The 16,249-nt window shown below is 34.4% G+C and overlaps 1 protein-coding gene across 8 annotated transcripts in view; it reads left to right on the top strand.

The window, feature by feature from the left end:
* RALGAPA1 (Ral GTPase activating protein catalytic subunit alpha 1) overlaps positions 1-16,249 on the top strand; it is a 297,306-nt gene that overhangs the window by 145,997 nt on the left and 135,060 nt on the right. For 4 of the 8 annotated variants that reach the window (XM_012469045.3, XM_012469051.3, XM_021674918.2 and 1 more), the window contains 7 exons: positions 365-532; positions 3,799-3,923; positions 5,300-5,516; positions 6,445-6,621; positions 11,513-11,665; positions 14,649-14,842; positions 15,095-15,193. In XM_012469045.3, coding sequence (XP_012324468.2) covers positions 365-532; positions 3,799-3,923; positions 5,300-5,516; positions 6,445-6,621; positions 11,513-11,665; positions 14,649-14,842; positions 15,095-15,193 — 1,133 coding nt within the window. Of the gene's footprint in view, positions 1-364; positions 1,910-3,798; positions 3,924-5,299; positions 5,517-6,444; positions 6,622-11,512; positions 11,666-14,648; positions 14,843-15,094; positions 15,194-16,249 lie in introns of all 8 variants that reach the window. The other 4 variants (XM_021674917.2, XM_012469016.3, XM_064365790.1 and 1 more) reach the window with 1 other exon arrangement.

Here is a 16,249-nt window from a genome sequence, read left to right as displayed (position 1 = left end):
TTTCTGCTTTGGAACTTAAATAAGTAGGAAAAATTGAATAGCATTTGAGTTGCTTGATTTATTGGCACAGCTCTATCTTTATCTGCACTTCCAAATGTTTCATCACCTCACTGTCTGTTTCTATGCATGTTAACATTTTAAAATGTGTTTTGGTAGTTTTCTAATTCATTGACACTACATGCTATATTGGCTTGTTCCCATCATTTTTTTAAAAAACAGATTTGTATTTTGATTTTTTTTCATTGAGCTTACAAAAAACTCAGTTTTTTTCATTTTAAAGCATATGCTATAGGGTTTTGTTAAAATTAATAATTACTTTTTATATTTATATAGTTCTACTCTACATAACTTTTTTCTTTTACAGATATTGATGATGCTCAAATACTTCCCCGCTCAACTAGAGTCAGACATTTTTCACAAAGTGAAGAAACTGGAAATGAAGTTTTTGGTGCTTTGAATGAGGAGCAGCCATTGCCTCGAAGTAGCAGCACTTCTGACATCTTGGAACCATTCACTGTTGAACGAGCCAAAGGTGCAGTTCCTGTCATTGACAGTTCATCCCGTCATGCACCAAGCTTGCAGAGTTCCACAGAGGCTTCTTCAATAACTAGATCCACTGAAAGCCACATCACTGATACTCATAGTAGAGAGTCTTCTCTGGAAGTTGGTGATAGCATATATGACCATCTTTGTCATTTAATAGGTCCAGTAGGACTTGCAGATTCAGCTTTTGAACAAATCCAGTACATTGACCTTGAAGGAGATGATGATCTTCTTTCCACCTTGAAAGAATATTTTAAGGAAAACCAGGAAAATCATAGTAAAAATGAGATAGGTAAAGACCTAGGCTCTCAGGAAGTGACTACTGCAGTAAATAGGGGTGAAAGGTTATCCTTAGATAAAGTAGAATGCACAGATCAGGAAATTAAATCCGAAAATATCACCTCTTTTGTTGGGACTCCTGAAAACCTACAGTTTCAGAAAGAACCAGACTCAGCTGTCTTCATGAGTAATATTGCACCTATCCAGTCAGACAGTTTTATTAGAACACAAACTTCTGAAAAATCTAAGCAACTAAACAGTGATAAACAGCCATCAGAGCCTAGTTCAGATAGCCCTTGTGATAAAGAAAAAAGGAAACATCTGTGTAGACAAACAGCCACAGAATTAGATGCTTGTGTTGATGTAACACTAGTTGAAAAGCTTAAGAGTGTGCAAATTAATGAAAAAATCACTGTCCCACATGTTATGCGTGCCAAGAAAGCAACACTAAAAGCACCTGTTAACCGCAGAATGCCTCACATTACAAATACTAGCAAACTTTCTCCAACTAAAAGGAGTTTGTCTGAAACAGTAACTCATAGAGCTAAAATCATGAAAATTGCTACCAAAAAACGAAATAGTGTTCATGTTACTTTTAGACCATCCACTGAGTCCGTTCAGTTTTATAATCCTCTGGAAAACAAAGAGGCTCCATGGAAGATGAGACTGCGGAAGCTTGGTGGCTTTAGTGGTAGTAGCAGCAATAGCAGCACCAGCAACACCCATACCAGCTCAAATAGTGCTGCGGAGCTAGTAAAACCTGGTGTGTACAGACCTCTAGATACACTTAGTACTGCATCAGTAAGTAGTAAAACAGTGAAGGAATCCACAGAGATTCCCACCACCGTATTACAAAAAGAAGGAATTGCAAGTAATCAGTTAGGTAGTCGTAGTACTCTTAGGTCATCAAGTCATGAGGCAGGACTACAGCAGGGCTCCCTGGGTGGCGTTTATAAAACTGTTGTACATGCTCTTTCGAAGCCGAAGGCAAATGTTTCCCCACAGAGGCAGAACAGAATGCCACCAGAGGCTCCACTGAGGGATCTGTACAGTCATGTAATGGGCTATTTTGGAAGGAAAGCTGCAGGTGAGCACTAACAGTGTGCAGAGCGCAAAAGGAGAAAGACAGCACCAGTTTGGCTTAATGCAACTGAAGCAAGCTATAAGCAATCAAAAAGCTTTGGGATGGTCACTGCTTTCTCTCTGTTTGGTTATGCATGCGCCTATTCCCAGCTATATTTTTCCCAGCATAGAATGTTTATTTAAATTACTAATTTCCCTTATAAGGCATTTAGTTAAACCTCTTTGCTGCTGAACAACAATATAGAAAAGAGGATATACAGGAAAATTTCAATGAACTATCAAAGACTACCTAAATCAAATATTTTTCTGAGTGTTTACCACAAGTGTGGAAATTAAGTTTGCCAAGGAGTTACTATGCTTTCTTCCCCACCCCACTGTAGTTTAAAAGGGCACAAGATATATCTTATTGAATTGATTTATTTTTACTGCTGATTGCTTTCATTTTGTATTTTTTCTTGATAGAAAATTACTTAACATCTAAATAATAGAAATCAAGGTCCTACAGCCAGCACCAATATTATAGTTAACTATCAATGATGAGGAAATTATTTCTTAAATCTCAAAGTGAATTTAATCACTTTTCATTTAAGCCATTTCCAAACATGCTGTAGGCTTTTTAGTTTTGCATTCATTTATATAGAATGCAAGTTATAACCTTGAAACACTTTCATTACTTTCTTTTTTTCTGAGATTTTAAATGTGCATAAAGGTTTCACAATAGCCAATCATGATTTAAATATGGAACCTCTATGGACAGATAAAGAAAGCAAGATTATGGTAACTGTTTATCTTGAGTCAAAGTTAAAATAACTTTACATATATAGACTATTAACTTTCAGCAGTAAGGTTGGTTTTGATTTTATTTGTTTTAACATGGTTTTGTTAGCATGATTAACAACGCTGTATAATGCATCTTGCATTGAGCCATTAATGCCACCTGAGGGCAGTATTTGACAGCTTAGCAAAGCCTGGCCAGTAATATAAAGATAATGGTATTTCACAGTGAGCTTCTGACCAGTGTATTTTCTTAATCTGAAATACTCTGTAGTTTATTAGGAACATAAACAGTGCTAATTTTCTTTACATCGCAGAGAAATCAACTTTTCAGTAGCATAGTAGTGACATAGATAACATTATTTTCTGTAAGTTTCTCAAGTCTAAAACTTTCTTGTTAATGTAAACGGTAAAAAAAAAAAAATAGTCATAAAAAAATCAAGATAACTATTTTGGATTTTTTTTGTAAGAAACCCTTTGCAAAAGTCAACTTTTTTTCTTAAATCACTAAAATTAGATTTTATAGTGGATAGAAAGAGCAGTGTATAAAAGTTATAGAATTTGTATTTATATATACTCAAATGCATTTGTATGCATTTAAGTTTGAGTATTTATAAATACAAGTTTATAAATACTGAGTTTTGTATAGATTCAATGATATGTAAATGCATTTGTGTGCATTTGAGTATTTATAAATACGAGTTTATAAATACTGAGTTTTGCATAGATTCAAATGATATATTCCCTGAAAATATTGTTTGGGGGAGAAATGGAATTGTAAATTGTTAAGGCTCTAAATAGAAACATTGAGTCAGGAAAGAAGATAAATATACCAATTTCTTTATAGGCGATATTAACCTAACTTCAGCTAGTGCTTATCTATAAGCTTTCTTGCTGTTTAAAGTTATATTGAAGATTGACTAACATCTGCTTAGTTAAATAAAGTAAATATCAATTTACTAATTCTTAAAATTAAATCTGAAAGAAGGGAAATTATTCATATATGCATGTTTGGCAAATAATTGGCATAGGTACTTTGTTTTGGGTTTTGTTTGTTTCAAAGTTAGAAAATGCAGTTAAGTTTTTCCTCACTATATATAGTTATTTATTTATTTTTAGTCAATAAAGAGGACATGAGCCAAAAACTGCCTCCTCTTAATACTGATATTGGCAGCAGCAGTGCTAATGTTCCTGATCTGATGGATGAGTTTATAGCAGAACGACTTCGAAGTGGCAATGCCTCGGTAAGTTTTATTTTATATATTTAATTTTATAGAGTAGGGTAGAGAAACTAATAGATATGTATCTGTATACATACATGTCAATTTATATATGGGAATGTTTATTCAAAATAGCCTTTCCTTAGAATATAACCCTTTTATGAATTAAGAATTTTGAATTACATTTTTATGATTTTTTTTTAAATCTAAAGACATAAAGCAAGCAGCCTCATGATTTTCACCAAGGTGATGTATCAGACAAATACCTCTACACAAGTGCACAGATACAAGCAAATACCTTTATAGTCTCCCCTTTTTTCATCTTTCCTCATAGGTTACCCTGGTGCCAGCTGCCAGCTCTCAGTGGGAAAGATAGCAATGGAGGTCTTCTGTCCCATCTCCCATAGTTATATATATATAATTTCAAGTAAAAAAACATATATAATTTTTATTTTTGTCCCAAGATCAGTTTGTGAACCAGTTCCCATAGTTTTGCTAGCACAAATATTGCTAAATCATTTTTAAATAACTTTGGAAGAGACTTAAAAGTTACTTTATCTTGAATGTTAGGATTATGGCAACATGAAAACAGAAGCTCTTTTATCCCTAGTAATGCTTAATTGTTAGGGAAGGATAAATAAATGTGGAATTGATGTTTTCTTGAGATGGAGTCTTGCTTCATCACCAAGGCTGGAGTGCAGTGGTACAATTTCAGGTCACTGCAATCTCCACCTCCTGGGTTCCAGCAATTCTCCTGCCTCGGCCTCCTGAGTAGCTGGGATTATAAGCACGTGTCACCATGCCTAGCTAATTTTTCTATTTTTAGTAGAGATAGGGTTTCACTATGTTGGCCAGGCTGCTCTTGAACTCCTGACCTCAGGTGATCTGCCCACCTCAGCCTCCCAAAGTGCTGGGATTACTGGAATGAGCCACCACACCAGACCTGGAATTGCTTTTTTAAAATTTTGTATTTCATTTGGGTTTGACTTCTCTATAACTACATTATATAACCACTTTTTTTTTCCTTGAGTGGATAAAAATCATAGAACAACATCTTTGCTGTCATTCTTTACACTCTCCCACTGTCTTTTTTATTTGCTACTCTTTTTCCACTTAAATACTCTCTACTGTTTTAATTTATATTCACTGCATGGATCCTACTGAGACTTAAGAGTCACAGGCCCAGCATCATATGCTATTTGGGTCTTTAGTCAGACTAGCAAGAGGTCAGGCTCTAGCTCCATTCAGTTACATAGATTGTTTGGTGAGTGTTTTCTCCACTCCTACTTCAGCCTCTAAATCTCAGTATTTATTGTGATAGTTTGGAAATTAAAGGTTTCAGATGCTTAAAGAGAATAAAAACTTCTTTTTTAATGGTAAAATATTTCTTGACTTTTTAGACTATGACAAGAAGGGGAAGTAGTCCAGGCAGCCTCGAAATTCCCAAAGACCTCCCTGATATTCTAAACAAGCAGAACCAGATGCGCCCTATTGATGACCCAGGTGTGCCCTCAGAATGGACTTCTCCTGCCAGTGCAGGGAGCAGTGATCTTATCAGCTCAGATAGTCATTCGGATTCTTTCAGCGCTTTCCAATATGATGGCAGAAAATTTGACAGCAAGTATCTTTTTCTGTTTGAATATTATGTGTTATGTTGATTGTCTTCTGTTCAAGGCTGACTTACAAATTATGTAGCCATCTCCTTCCTCTCCAATTTTACTTAGGCAGTGGCCTCCATATTCGGAAAAAAAGAAAAATTTAGAGATAGGGTCTCTGTGTCACCTGGGCTAGTCTTGAACTCCTGGTCTGAAGGAGTCCTCCTGCCTCAGCCTTCTGAGTAGCTGGGATTACAGGTATAAGCAATCATTTCTGGCCCCACTTATTTTTATTTCAATTTTCAGTGAAATTTCAGAGAAAATTTTAGGAAATCACCTCAAGTTGAAGGTACTTTATTTTGCTCAAATTAAGAGCATTTAAAAAACAAAAACTGTGGTCCTTTCTTAAAATAAATTATATTTTCAAGACCAAAACTGTCTAAAGGAAAATAATTTAGTATGGCCCTGATACTAAAAAGACAGTCATGAGTATGACTTGCCACTGTTTCACCCACTCATATTTGAGAACCAAATATTTGGATTTTGTTCAGTGCTACCGTACCCAGAACCCTTGAGTAATTGACCCATGTTATAGTAACATCAGTGATATTACTTGGTGCTATATTGTTACCACTTAGTATTGCACTTGGCAGTCAATAAACAACACCAAATTAAAAAAAAAAGTTAAAACTTTGGAAACTTAAGTTTGTAAAAGAACTGGGAGATGCATTGGAGAATTACATGTTTCCTTCCTTCATGGCTTGTACACTATTCCAATCTAATTGTAATCTTCAGAATGTTAAGATTATTTACACTTGCCTGAGAAGTATGTAAACAGAATGGATGTGTGGGGAATGTTAATGTTTGATCATTTTGCTGATTTAGCTCTCTTGTAAATATTTTTACTTTGTAATTGGGACTCATATAATAAACATTTCTTCTTCCTGTAGATTTTGGCTTTGGAGCTGACACTGGGGTTATGTCCTCTGCTGATGTGGATTCAGGTTCTGGCCATCATCAGAGTGCTGAAGAGCAGGAAGTGGCTAGTCTAACTACCCTTCATATAGATTCTGAAACAAGCAGTCTTAATCAACAAGCTTTCTCTGCTGAAGTTGCAACGATTACTGGTAAAGTTATTTAAGGGAATGTGTTTCTTAAATGTATTTTTTAAACCTCCAAAGAATCTAATTAAAATTTTGAGAGATTTTAAGTATTACTTATTACTACTTGATATTATTTTTTTTCATTCATCTTTATGTAACAATGAAGGGGAGAAGATACATTAGTTTCTTGACCTGAGGTCTGCTGGGTTAAGCTTCAGAGGACTCTGTAAACTTAGTTTTACACACAATTTTATATATATATGCACTAGAACATTTTCTGCAGGATTAAAAAAAAATTTTAATGGGAACATAATAGATGTATATATTTATGGAGGACATGAGACATTTGGAGTGATTTTTAAATTAAATAACCAAAAAAGTTAAAAGTACTACACTCTTATTTTTGTCGTTCAGAGTTAACCTAGATTGTTGATTTCTTTAGCAATGTATTTATTATAGAAAATATAAAGCACACTGCTTAATTAAAGGCCTGTTTGTCAATATACCAATATTCTGTGTTTATATAGTAATTTGTGCTTTTTGGAAACTTTTTACATGTGGTCAAACCCAACCATAATGTGACAATTGGGATCTTAAATCCAATCATGTTAAATGCAGAGTCACATTATTGCAGTGTTAGTGAAGTGGTTAGAATGAGCCTACACAGCTAGTAGTCCATAATTTTTGGGGATTCCACTCTATAATCCAACCTCACTCTGGTTCCAGTACAGTTTGCCCCTTGATGAATGTTTATCCACTCCAGCTTAATTATCCATGAGTTGATTTTGCATCTTGTAGTTGGCTGGAACTTGCAAGACTGGAACAGTGATTTCTGCATCTCTAAACTAGTCAAGCACATTTCCTCAGCCAACCCAGACAGAGAAAATTGAGCCAGAGGAATTCTAAAAGTCAGGAACCCATTCTCTGTTTTCATATCCTGCCTCCTTTTTTTCCAGATGACAAGACCTTTAGCCTACCCCATTGCAGAATGGGGCCCTAGCGGAGGATGGGAACCAATTGTGTTAGAGCTACAGTTCCATCATTAGAGGATTTAAATTACTCAGAATGAGATCCCACTACACATACTGAAATGTTAAAGTTAAAAACACTGACCATCCGAAGTATTGAAATGAGTGTGGAGCAACTAGAATCTCATACAGTGCTAGTGAGAATGTAAAAGGATCAAGTCACTCTGGAAAAATATGGCAGTAACTTTTCAAGTTAAACATACATTTATTATGTGACCATTTTTACATATGTATTTTCCTTGGACAGTTGTATGTAAAAGTTCATGGCAGCTTTATTCACGATAGCTAAAAATTGAAAAGAAACCAAATGTCCATCAACTGATGAGTAAATTGTAGTCTATTCATTCATTGAATATTCACTGAAATAATACTTAGTAATAAAAAAATAAATATTAATATATGCAAAAAATAGGTGAATCTTGAAAACGGGCTAAATGAAAGAAGCCAAATACCAAAGACTCCATAATCATACTTTATTATTCTATGTGTATAATATTCTTAAAAAGACGAAACTGTAGTGACAAAGTAAATCACTGCTTACTTGGGGAGGATAGGTGTCAGCTGAGGGGATCAACTACAGATGGGCATAAGAAAACTTTTTATGGTAATGGAACTGTTTTATATTTTGATTGTGGTGTTGGCTACAAGACCATGTACAATTGCCACATTCATATAACTGTATACTTAAAAGTGAGTTTAAAAAAAAAAACGTAGGCTTTTATGTTCTACTGTAACACAAATTTTAATGTTATCAAAACTTTAAGCTATTATTCAGACTATCATGTTTTCAAAAGATTTCCATATATAAATGAAAAAGACATTTTTTATTTCTTAATTCTCTGTAGTTATCAAAAATAAAGTTCCAAAGAAAAGTTCTAAAAATAAAATTATATATATGGAGAACTTGTTTTAGGTCTTTTGCCTTTATGTCTTTTTGATAATTTAACTTCTAAGTTTTTTTAATATTTACATAACCTATATTTACCCTATGTAGTGACTATTTCTAGGTCTTTACTGGGAAGTTTCATTAGACATTCTAATCTTAATCAGTACCATTAGTAATAGTGCAGAGGTGTTGTTTAAGAAACTAAAGCAGTTGTATTTGTTTCTGTTTAAAAGACACAAAATTCAGCAAAGATAAAACTCTGTATATGCAATATATAAATGATTCAGTACAGTATTTTCCAAGGGTGAAGTTTGCATACATTGTCATACTACTAACGCAGTAGTGCTTTATGGAAGGAATGTTAGTAGTCCTGAGATCTTCTATGTTCCTATAATATAAAAGTTTTCAGAAACTGTGAAAGAAATCTAGTATAGGAGACAAGAATGAAAATTAGCCTCTTTTAGGTCATGAATATCATTATAGAAATAGTTTTATTGCCTTAAAAAAAAACTGTTTAAGAAGAAAAAGCCTGTAATTGAGCTAATACAGATTTTTAAAAATAAAATTAAAGGCAGTAGTGATTCTCTGGTAGCTAATATAAAAGTATTTAAAATCTTAGTTCTTAGCCTGGTATGGCGGCTCACACCTGTAATCTCAGCACTTTGGGAGGCCAAGGCAGGTGGATCACCTGAGGTCAGGAGTTCGAGAACAGCTTGGCTAACACAGTGAAACCCCATCTTTACTAAAAGTACAAAAAATTAGCTGGGCATGGTGGTGGACGCCTGTAATCCCAGCTACTTGGGAGGCTGAGGCAAGAGAATTGCTCAGGAGGCAGAGGTTGCAGTGAGCCAAGATCACGCCTCTGCACTCCGGCCTGGGCAACAGAGCAAGACTCCATCTCAAAAGTAATAATAATAAAATCAAATCAAATCTTAGTTCTTAAAGATGAATTTGATTTTTATGGATCAAAATAATACATGGAGATAAAGAGGTTTATACTTCAAAGCATTTTGTCAAAGACTGATGTCTCTTTGGCGTGTACTTAAAAGTTTGTAATAAACATTAAGGTTATAATTTTTATTATGTCCTCAGCAGTATGTGTTTGTCCTATGGTATAGAATACTTAAGTTTTTGTAACTGTCCTTTAACATGTGATTTTTGTGCCATATGAAAAGGAAACTACCTACTATGTATCATAATTGAGCCTAGAGTCATATGATTACTCATTTGATGTATGATTACCATATGATTATATCATTATTGTGATAACACCTGATAATATGATACAGTTCTATATGTAGTTTTTTTTTTCTTCTCCTTCCTCTGCTCTCTATATGTACTTTTTAAGGCACCGACCTTACTGTGCTACTTAAAAATCACATACGTGATATGTGGAATCACACTTTTATAGAATTAAAATAATATAACTATAGATTGTCCTTGACTTACTAGAGTTAACAACTTAGAATTTTTCAACTTTACAGTGGTGTGAAAGTAATACTCCTTCAGTAGAAACCGTACTTCAAGTACTCACACAACCGTTCTGTTTTTTACTTTCAGCACAGTAGTCAGTAAGCTACAACACTTTATTGCAAAACAGGCTTTGCATCATATAATTTTGCCCAACTGTAAGCTAATTTAATTGTTCTGTACATGTTTAAGGTAGGCTAGGCTAAACTATGATGTTCAGTTGATTAGGTATATTAGATGCAATTTTGACTTACCATATTTTCAATTTACAATGAGTTTCTTGGGGTGTAACCCCATAATAAGTCAAGGAGCATCTGTATGTATTTATATTGGTTTTTGCTTTACTGTGTAGAAAGAGGTAATGAGGGCAGAGGTTTACAGTTACTGAGTTCAGAATATTGATTTTTTTTTTGCTACAAAGAAGCTTAAAATAAAAAGACCTAACATTGTAACAGCTTGCTTGGTACTGGCAGCACTATATTAAAACCACCACCAGTTGTTCTATATTGCATTAATTGTGCTATACTTTATTTAACTTAACAAAAGTACCTGTTATGTACCAGGTACTATACAAGGCACTAGCACTACTACAGTATATGACAGAATTCCTGTTCTTATCAAGTTTATACCCTACTAGGGAATATTTAAAATTGAACGGACAGTTTCAAGTTAATGTGATAAGTGGTATAATAGAGAGGTGCAGGGTTCAGTGAAAGCATATAGCAGAGACTCTGTAATCATACTTGGCACGATCAGGAGTAGGCTTCTCCAGGAAGCAGATACCTGGAAAATAAATAGAAGTTAACTAGGCTGATAAGAAGATTAGGGCTGCATGCAAAGGAAAAAGCCAGAGGTATGATACACTAATAAATACAACTAGTTTACTTTCTATGAGTAGAACATAAAAGTTCTAGATGGGTTGTGGAGAGGCAAGAAAGTTACAGAGAAACTTGAAAACTGTATAAGAAGTTTGGGCTTATGGTGAGGCCAGTGACGGACCACTGAAACATTTTAAATGAGTAAGTGACAGGATCTAATTAGATTTTTAGATATTTTTGCTGCCTTATGGAGAATGGATTGGGAGGGGGAAGTGGGATGTGGGAGAGACTGAAGACTGGGGACCACTGTAAACTAGACATCAATAGTCTCATATAGAGCAGCAGTGAGCAAATGCCTCTATTCTTAAATTGCCCAAGTCTGAATTAAGTGAAATAAAATGACAGTGGATACTAGAGTTTCTATAACTGGGCCGGAAATGAGAGTAGATATTCTTACTTTCACTGATGGCTCCTGTCGTTTGATAAATTCAGGTTTCATTCTATTCTATTAATAGTCCCATGGTAGACGTGAGGTGAGACTCCTAGATATAAAAGCTTGTACAATATTATGATTTTGTTGACCTCCTTGGCCAACTTATAACTGTTTTTATCTTTTGGTGTTTAACATTTGTTTTATTTGGGATGTTAAGCATTACATCTTAGGTAGGATATTGAATACTCTTTTTGGTAATTTTATGAAATTATATTTACAGGTTCAGAAAGTGCTTCCCCAGTCCATTCGCCTCTGGGCTCCAGGTCACAGACACCTTCCCCTTCCACACTGAATGTAGATCACATGGAGCAGAAGGATCTGCAGCTTGATGAGAAGCTCCACCACTCTGTTCTTCAGACACCAGATGATCTAGGCAATATTTTGAAATTAGATATTTGCCTTTTTTCTTTTAAGGCATCAGTGTCAGGAGATCATAAATAAGGCATCTTACAGTTGATTATATATGATTATAAATATTTTTGACTTTTCTAATAACTTTTTTTCTTGTTCTTAAAGATATTTATTGTCTGAGTTTTACTCATTTTATTATAATTGATTATGGTCCTCAAATTAGTGATTGCATTATTTTCCAGTATTATATTATCATTTATTGATATTGGTAGTGTTTCTTAAAACAGGAAATACATAATTTGGTATCATTATTCTTAGTTTTATATCTGAAGAACCTAGTAACTCACAGGAGAAAGTAGTAACATTATCACTTGTTAATCAAGCTTTCAGTGAAACAATTTATCAAACAAATTTTTTTTTTTGATTCAGTAAATTTATCAACTAAATTTAATTTAAAAGTAGAGGTCCAAATGAATATTTTTAGGTAAATGTTAAAAAGTGACTTGGGAAGCCTAAGTAACTGCAAGTTTTTTTTTGAAGTTATTTTTGCTAGATTTTGCATGGTGTAGCAAGCATCAGACATTTTGCAAATATGCCATAAACTTTGGTTAAAGACAGTTATTGAGATATTTACAGTGAATAAAATAAAAAGCTAGTTTTCATTGGCAAGGCAGCACATTTATTCTCTGACCAAAGGAAGAAATTTAAAGCTATATAACTTCAGAACTTTTTTTAAAAGCCCCATTTCTATTAAAGTTTTTTGTAGAGGTGAAGTTTTGCCATGTTGCCCAGGCTGGTCTCAAGCTCCTGAGCTTAAGCGATCGACCTGCATCGGCCTCCCAAGATTACAGGTGTGAGCCACCACACCTGGCCCAAGGGGCCCATTTCTTTACATGCAATTACCTTGTAATTATATAGCCCTAATTTTCTGGTTTGTGGATTATTTCTGACCTTTTCTTTTTCTCCCTTTGGTCTGCAATTGTTTATTTGTTTACAATTCTTTCCCCAACATTTGGAAAACAACTTAAGAGTTATAGAAGAGTTTCAAGGCTAGTAAAATAAACACATATAAATCCTTTATATAAATTCCAGTTAATATTTTGCCACTTTGTCTATATTTACACACAGCACATACATGCACAAAATACCCTGCTCTTCACACACATGCCCTGCACCTTTTATTTTTGCTGAGGCACATAAGAGGAAATTGCAAATATCAGATCCTTCAGACCTAAACACTTCAGTGGATATGCCCCAATAATAAGTGTATTTTTCTGGATAACCACAATATAATGGCCACATTCATGATATTTAACATAGATACATTGCTGTTATTTTAGTCTATAGTCATAGGTCCTCAGTTGTCCCAGTAATGGCCTTTTTAGCTACCCTACACCATCAATAATCCAATAAAGAACTTAATCAGGCCAGGGCACAGTGGCTCACACCTGTAATCCCAGCATTTTGGGAAGCGAGGCAGGTGAATCACTTGAGGTCAGGAGTTCAAGACCAGCCTGGCCACATGGCAAAACCTTGTCTCTACCAAAAATACAAAAATTAGCCAATCATGGTGGTGTGCGCCTGTAATCCTAGCTAATCGGGAGGCTGAGGCAGGAGAATTGCTTGAGCTTGGGAGATGGAGGTTGCAGTGAGCCGAGGTTGTGCCACTGCACTCCAGCCTAGGTGACAGAGTAAAACTCTGTCTCAAGGCAAAAAAAAAAAAAAAAAAAGAATTTAATCAAAGACTACACATGTTACTTGCTTTTTAATCATTTAAAATTTTGTTAGCTTTGAGGAGGGTAAGTTAAAGGCAAATCAGTTGATTTATCATTGTATTATGAAGGTGCTCTGGAGTAGGGAGGCATTAACAACAACGGTTAACACTTCAGTGTGTTTTGTTTGTTTTAGTGGCTTTACACAAGAAATCTATTTTTTTATATATAATGGAGAAAGACTAGTACCTTTTTAATGATGCAGTCAGTTATTATATACTTAATATGCAAAGAGAAAAAAATTAACCATTAGGAATAAAGAATGTACATGTGCTAAGAATTAAGTTATTATAAATTATCAATATGTTGGAATATTATCAAGCATGATAAATTATAAGTTTATGGTTTTTTCATTCTAAAAAATTTTTAGTTCTCCAAAGTTCTTTAAATGCTTAGATATCTGTATTGACTTTTTAATTATTTTCTATAGCTTTTTCCATTATATACATTATATATTTTGAGTAGAAAAATGGATTTTTTTTAAAGCTGGAGGCAACCTATAAAGATATCTAGCAAAACCATCTATTTTACAGATGAGGAAATGTATCCTTAGAGAGGTTATTAAATAATTTGTATAACACATAATTAGTAGCAGAAATGAGACTCGAACTAAGGTTACCTATGTTTCTTAAAATCTTGCCAGTATTAGTAGGCAGAATACAATTATGGTATTTTGGTAGTTAAAATGTTTATTTTTCATGGCATTTGATACTCTTAATGCTAGGTCTTGAATATGAAATATATAAAAATATTTCTTTGGAAGCTATAGCTACAAAGAAAAGGTTTATGAAGACTTCCTGCAGGATCTGCCTTCAGCCTGAGATTTTCTATTAATTTGATGATATATTAAATTATATATTTAATTAGAAATAGCTGTTAGATAAAATGAGAATATGTGCTTATAAATTTGATGTTTTTATCAAACATAGATTTCTCTATCTGGCATAGATAGAAATTTCTCTATCTCCAAAGTGAGTAGTAGTTACATAGAAGCACTATTAAATAACTAGTTTTTAACATAAGATTTATCTTATAATAATTTCTTATTATTATCTTGTAATAATAAGTGAGATTTTGACCTTAGGAAAAAATATTAGGAAAAAATAATGTATGTTGACATTTCTTTTATTTGCTTCTGTAGATATTTAATATTGTTAATTTAACTTGTTTTTTGGGGGGAGGTTATGCTCAGTTCACTGAAGAATTATTGACACTATTATTTTTTTTCTGTAGAAATCAGTGAATTTCCATCAGAATGTTGTAGTGTGATGGCAGGAGGTACTCTGACTGGATGGCATGCTGATGTTGCTACTGTAATGTGGCGAAGAATGCTAGGCATTTTGGGAGATGTAAATTCAATCATGGATCCTGAAATACATGCTCAAGTTTTTGATTACCTCTGTGAACTTTGGCAGAATCTAGCTAAGGTAAAAAAGAAATAGAGGATATAAGTGGAGAAGGAAAGAAAAATATTTAAAAATAGAAGAAGCCTTAGAGAATATTTGTGACATCCTCTCTGACTATAAACTGGTACCCACTGGTACCCAGCATGGTGAAGTCACTTAGTTATAATTAAATATTAAGTATAGAAACTGGATTTGAACTTCAGTTTAAGGTAAAGTAAACTGGAAGAGAGAACAGTTTTCATAGGTTTGTTGCTTTTTATTTGAAAATTACAGATTAGAGATAACCTCGGCATTTCAACTGATAACCTGACCTCCCCTTCTCCACCAGTTTTAATTCCTCCACTGAGAATTCTTACACCTTGGCTTTTTAAGGTAAGCTTAATATATATTAGTTTAAATTTTTCGTTTAGTAAATCTTAAACATATTATAGAGATTTTGGCTACTATATAGACTCCTAGAGCACTTAGTTTTTAACCAGTGTCCTTAGGAAGTCATTAGGCATCATATATAGCAAAGAGTGAGCATGCTAAAATTATTCAGGATATATTGCTTTTGTTTATTTACTAAAACAAAAGTGAATATAGAAAGATGTGTCTGTACTGTATTTAAATGAAGTATAAACTTTGAGTTGTGTCACAGAATATGCTGTGTATTAAAAGTTTTGGCCAAATGTGGTGGCTCGTGCCTGTAATCCTAGAACTTTGGGAGGCCGAGGTGCATGCATCACCTGAGGTCAGGAGTTTGAGACCAGCCTGGCCAACATGGTGAAACCCCATGTCTAACTAAAAATACAAAAATTTAGCTGGGCATGGTGGTGGGCGCCTGTAATCCCGGCTACTCGAGGCTGAGGCAGGAGAGTCGCTTGAACCCAGGAGATGGAAGTTGCAGTGAGCCAAGATGGCACCATTGCTCTCCAGCCTGCATGACAAGAGTAAAACTCCATCTCAAAAAAAAAAAAAGTTTTACTCTTTTTCGTTTGTTTTTTAAAAAATAGGGCCTCATTCTGTCACCCAGTCTGGAGTTCAGTGGCACAATCACAGCTCACTGAAGCCTTGAACTCCTGGGCTAAAGCAATTCTTCCACCTCAGCCTTCTGAGGAGCTGGAACTCCAACAGGCTGTGCCACCATGCCTGGCTAATTTTTTATTTTTTTGTAAAGACAAGAGTCTCTCTATGTTGCCCAGGCTGGTCTCAAACTCCTGGCCTCAGGCAATCCTCCTGCCTTGGCCTTCCAAAGTTCTGGGATTAAGTCAGTGTGCCAAGCCAAAAGATTTAATTATTTTAAGTATTGATATGTTTGGTATATTTTCCTGAGTGGAACAGTTTATGGTTATTTATACCTACATTGTATCATTTTGCATGATAATAATTTCAGTAATCCTGATTTTTTAGTTCATTAAAGAACTTGGGCCATTGTAGAAATAAATG

The sequence above is a fragment of the Aotus nancymaae genome, unplaced genomic scaffold, assembly GCF_030222135.1.
Source record: "Aotus nancymaae isolate 86718 unplaced genomic scaffold, 86718_ANA_hifiasm-v0.15.2.pri h1tg000062l, whole genome shotgun sequence".
Lineage (NCBI taxonomy): Eukaryota > Metazoa > Chordata > Mammalia > Primates > Aotidae > Aotus > Aotus nancymaae.
The sequence above is the reverse complement of the archived record's forward strand: the minus strand, read 5'-3'. Positions and strand labels throughout refer to the sequence as shown.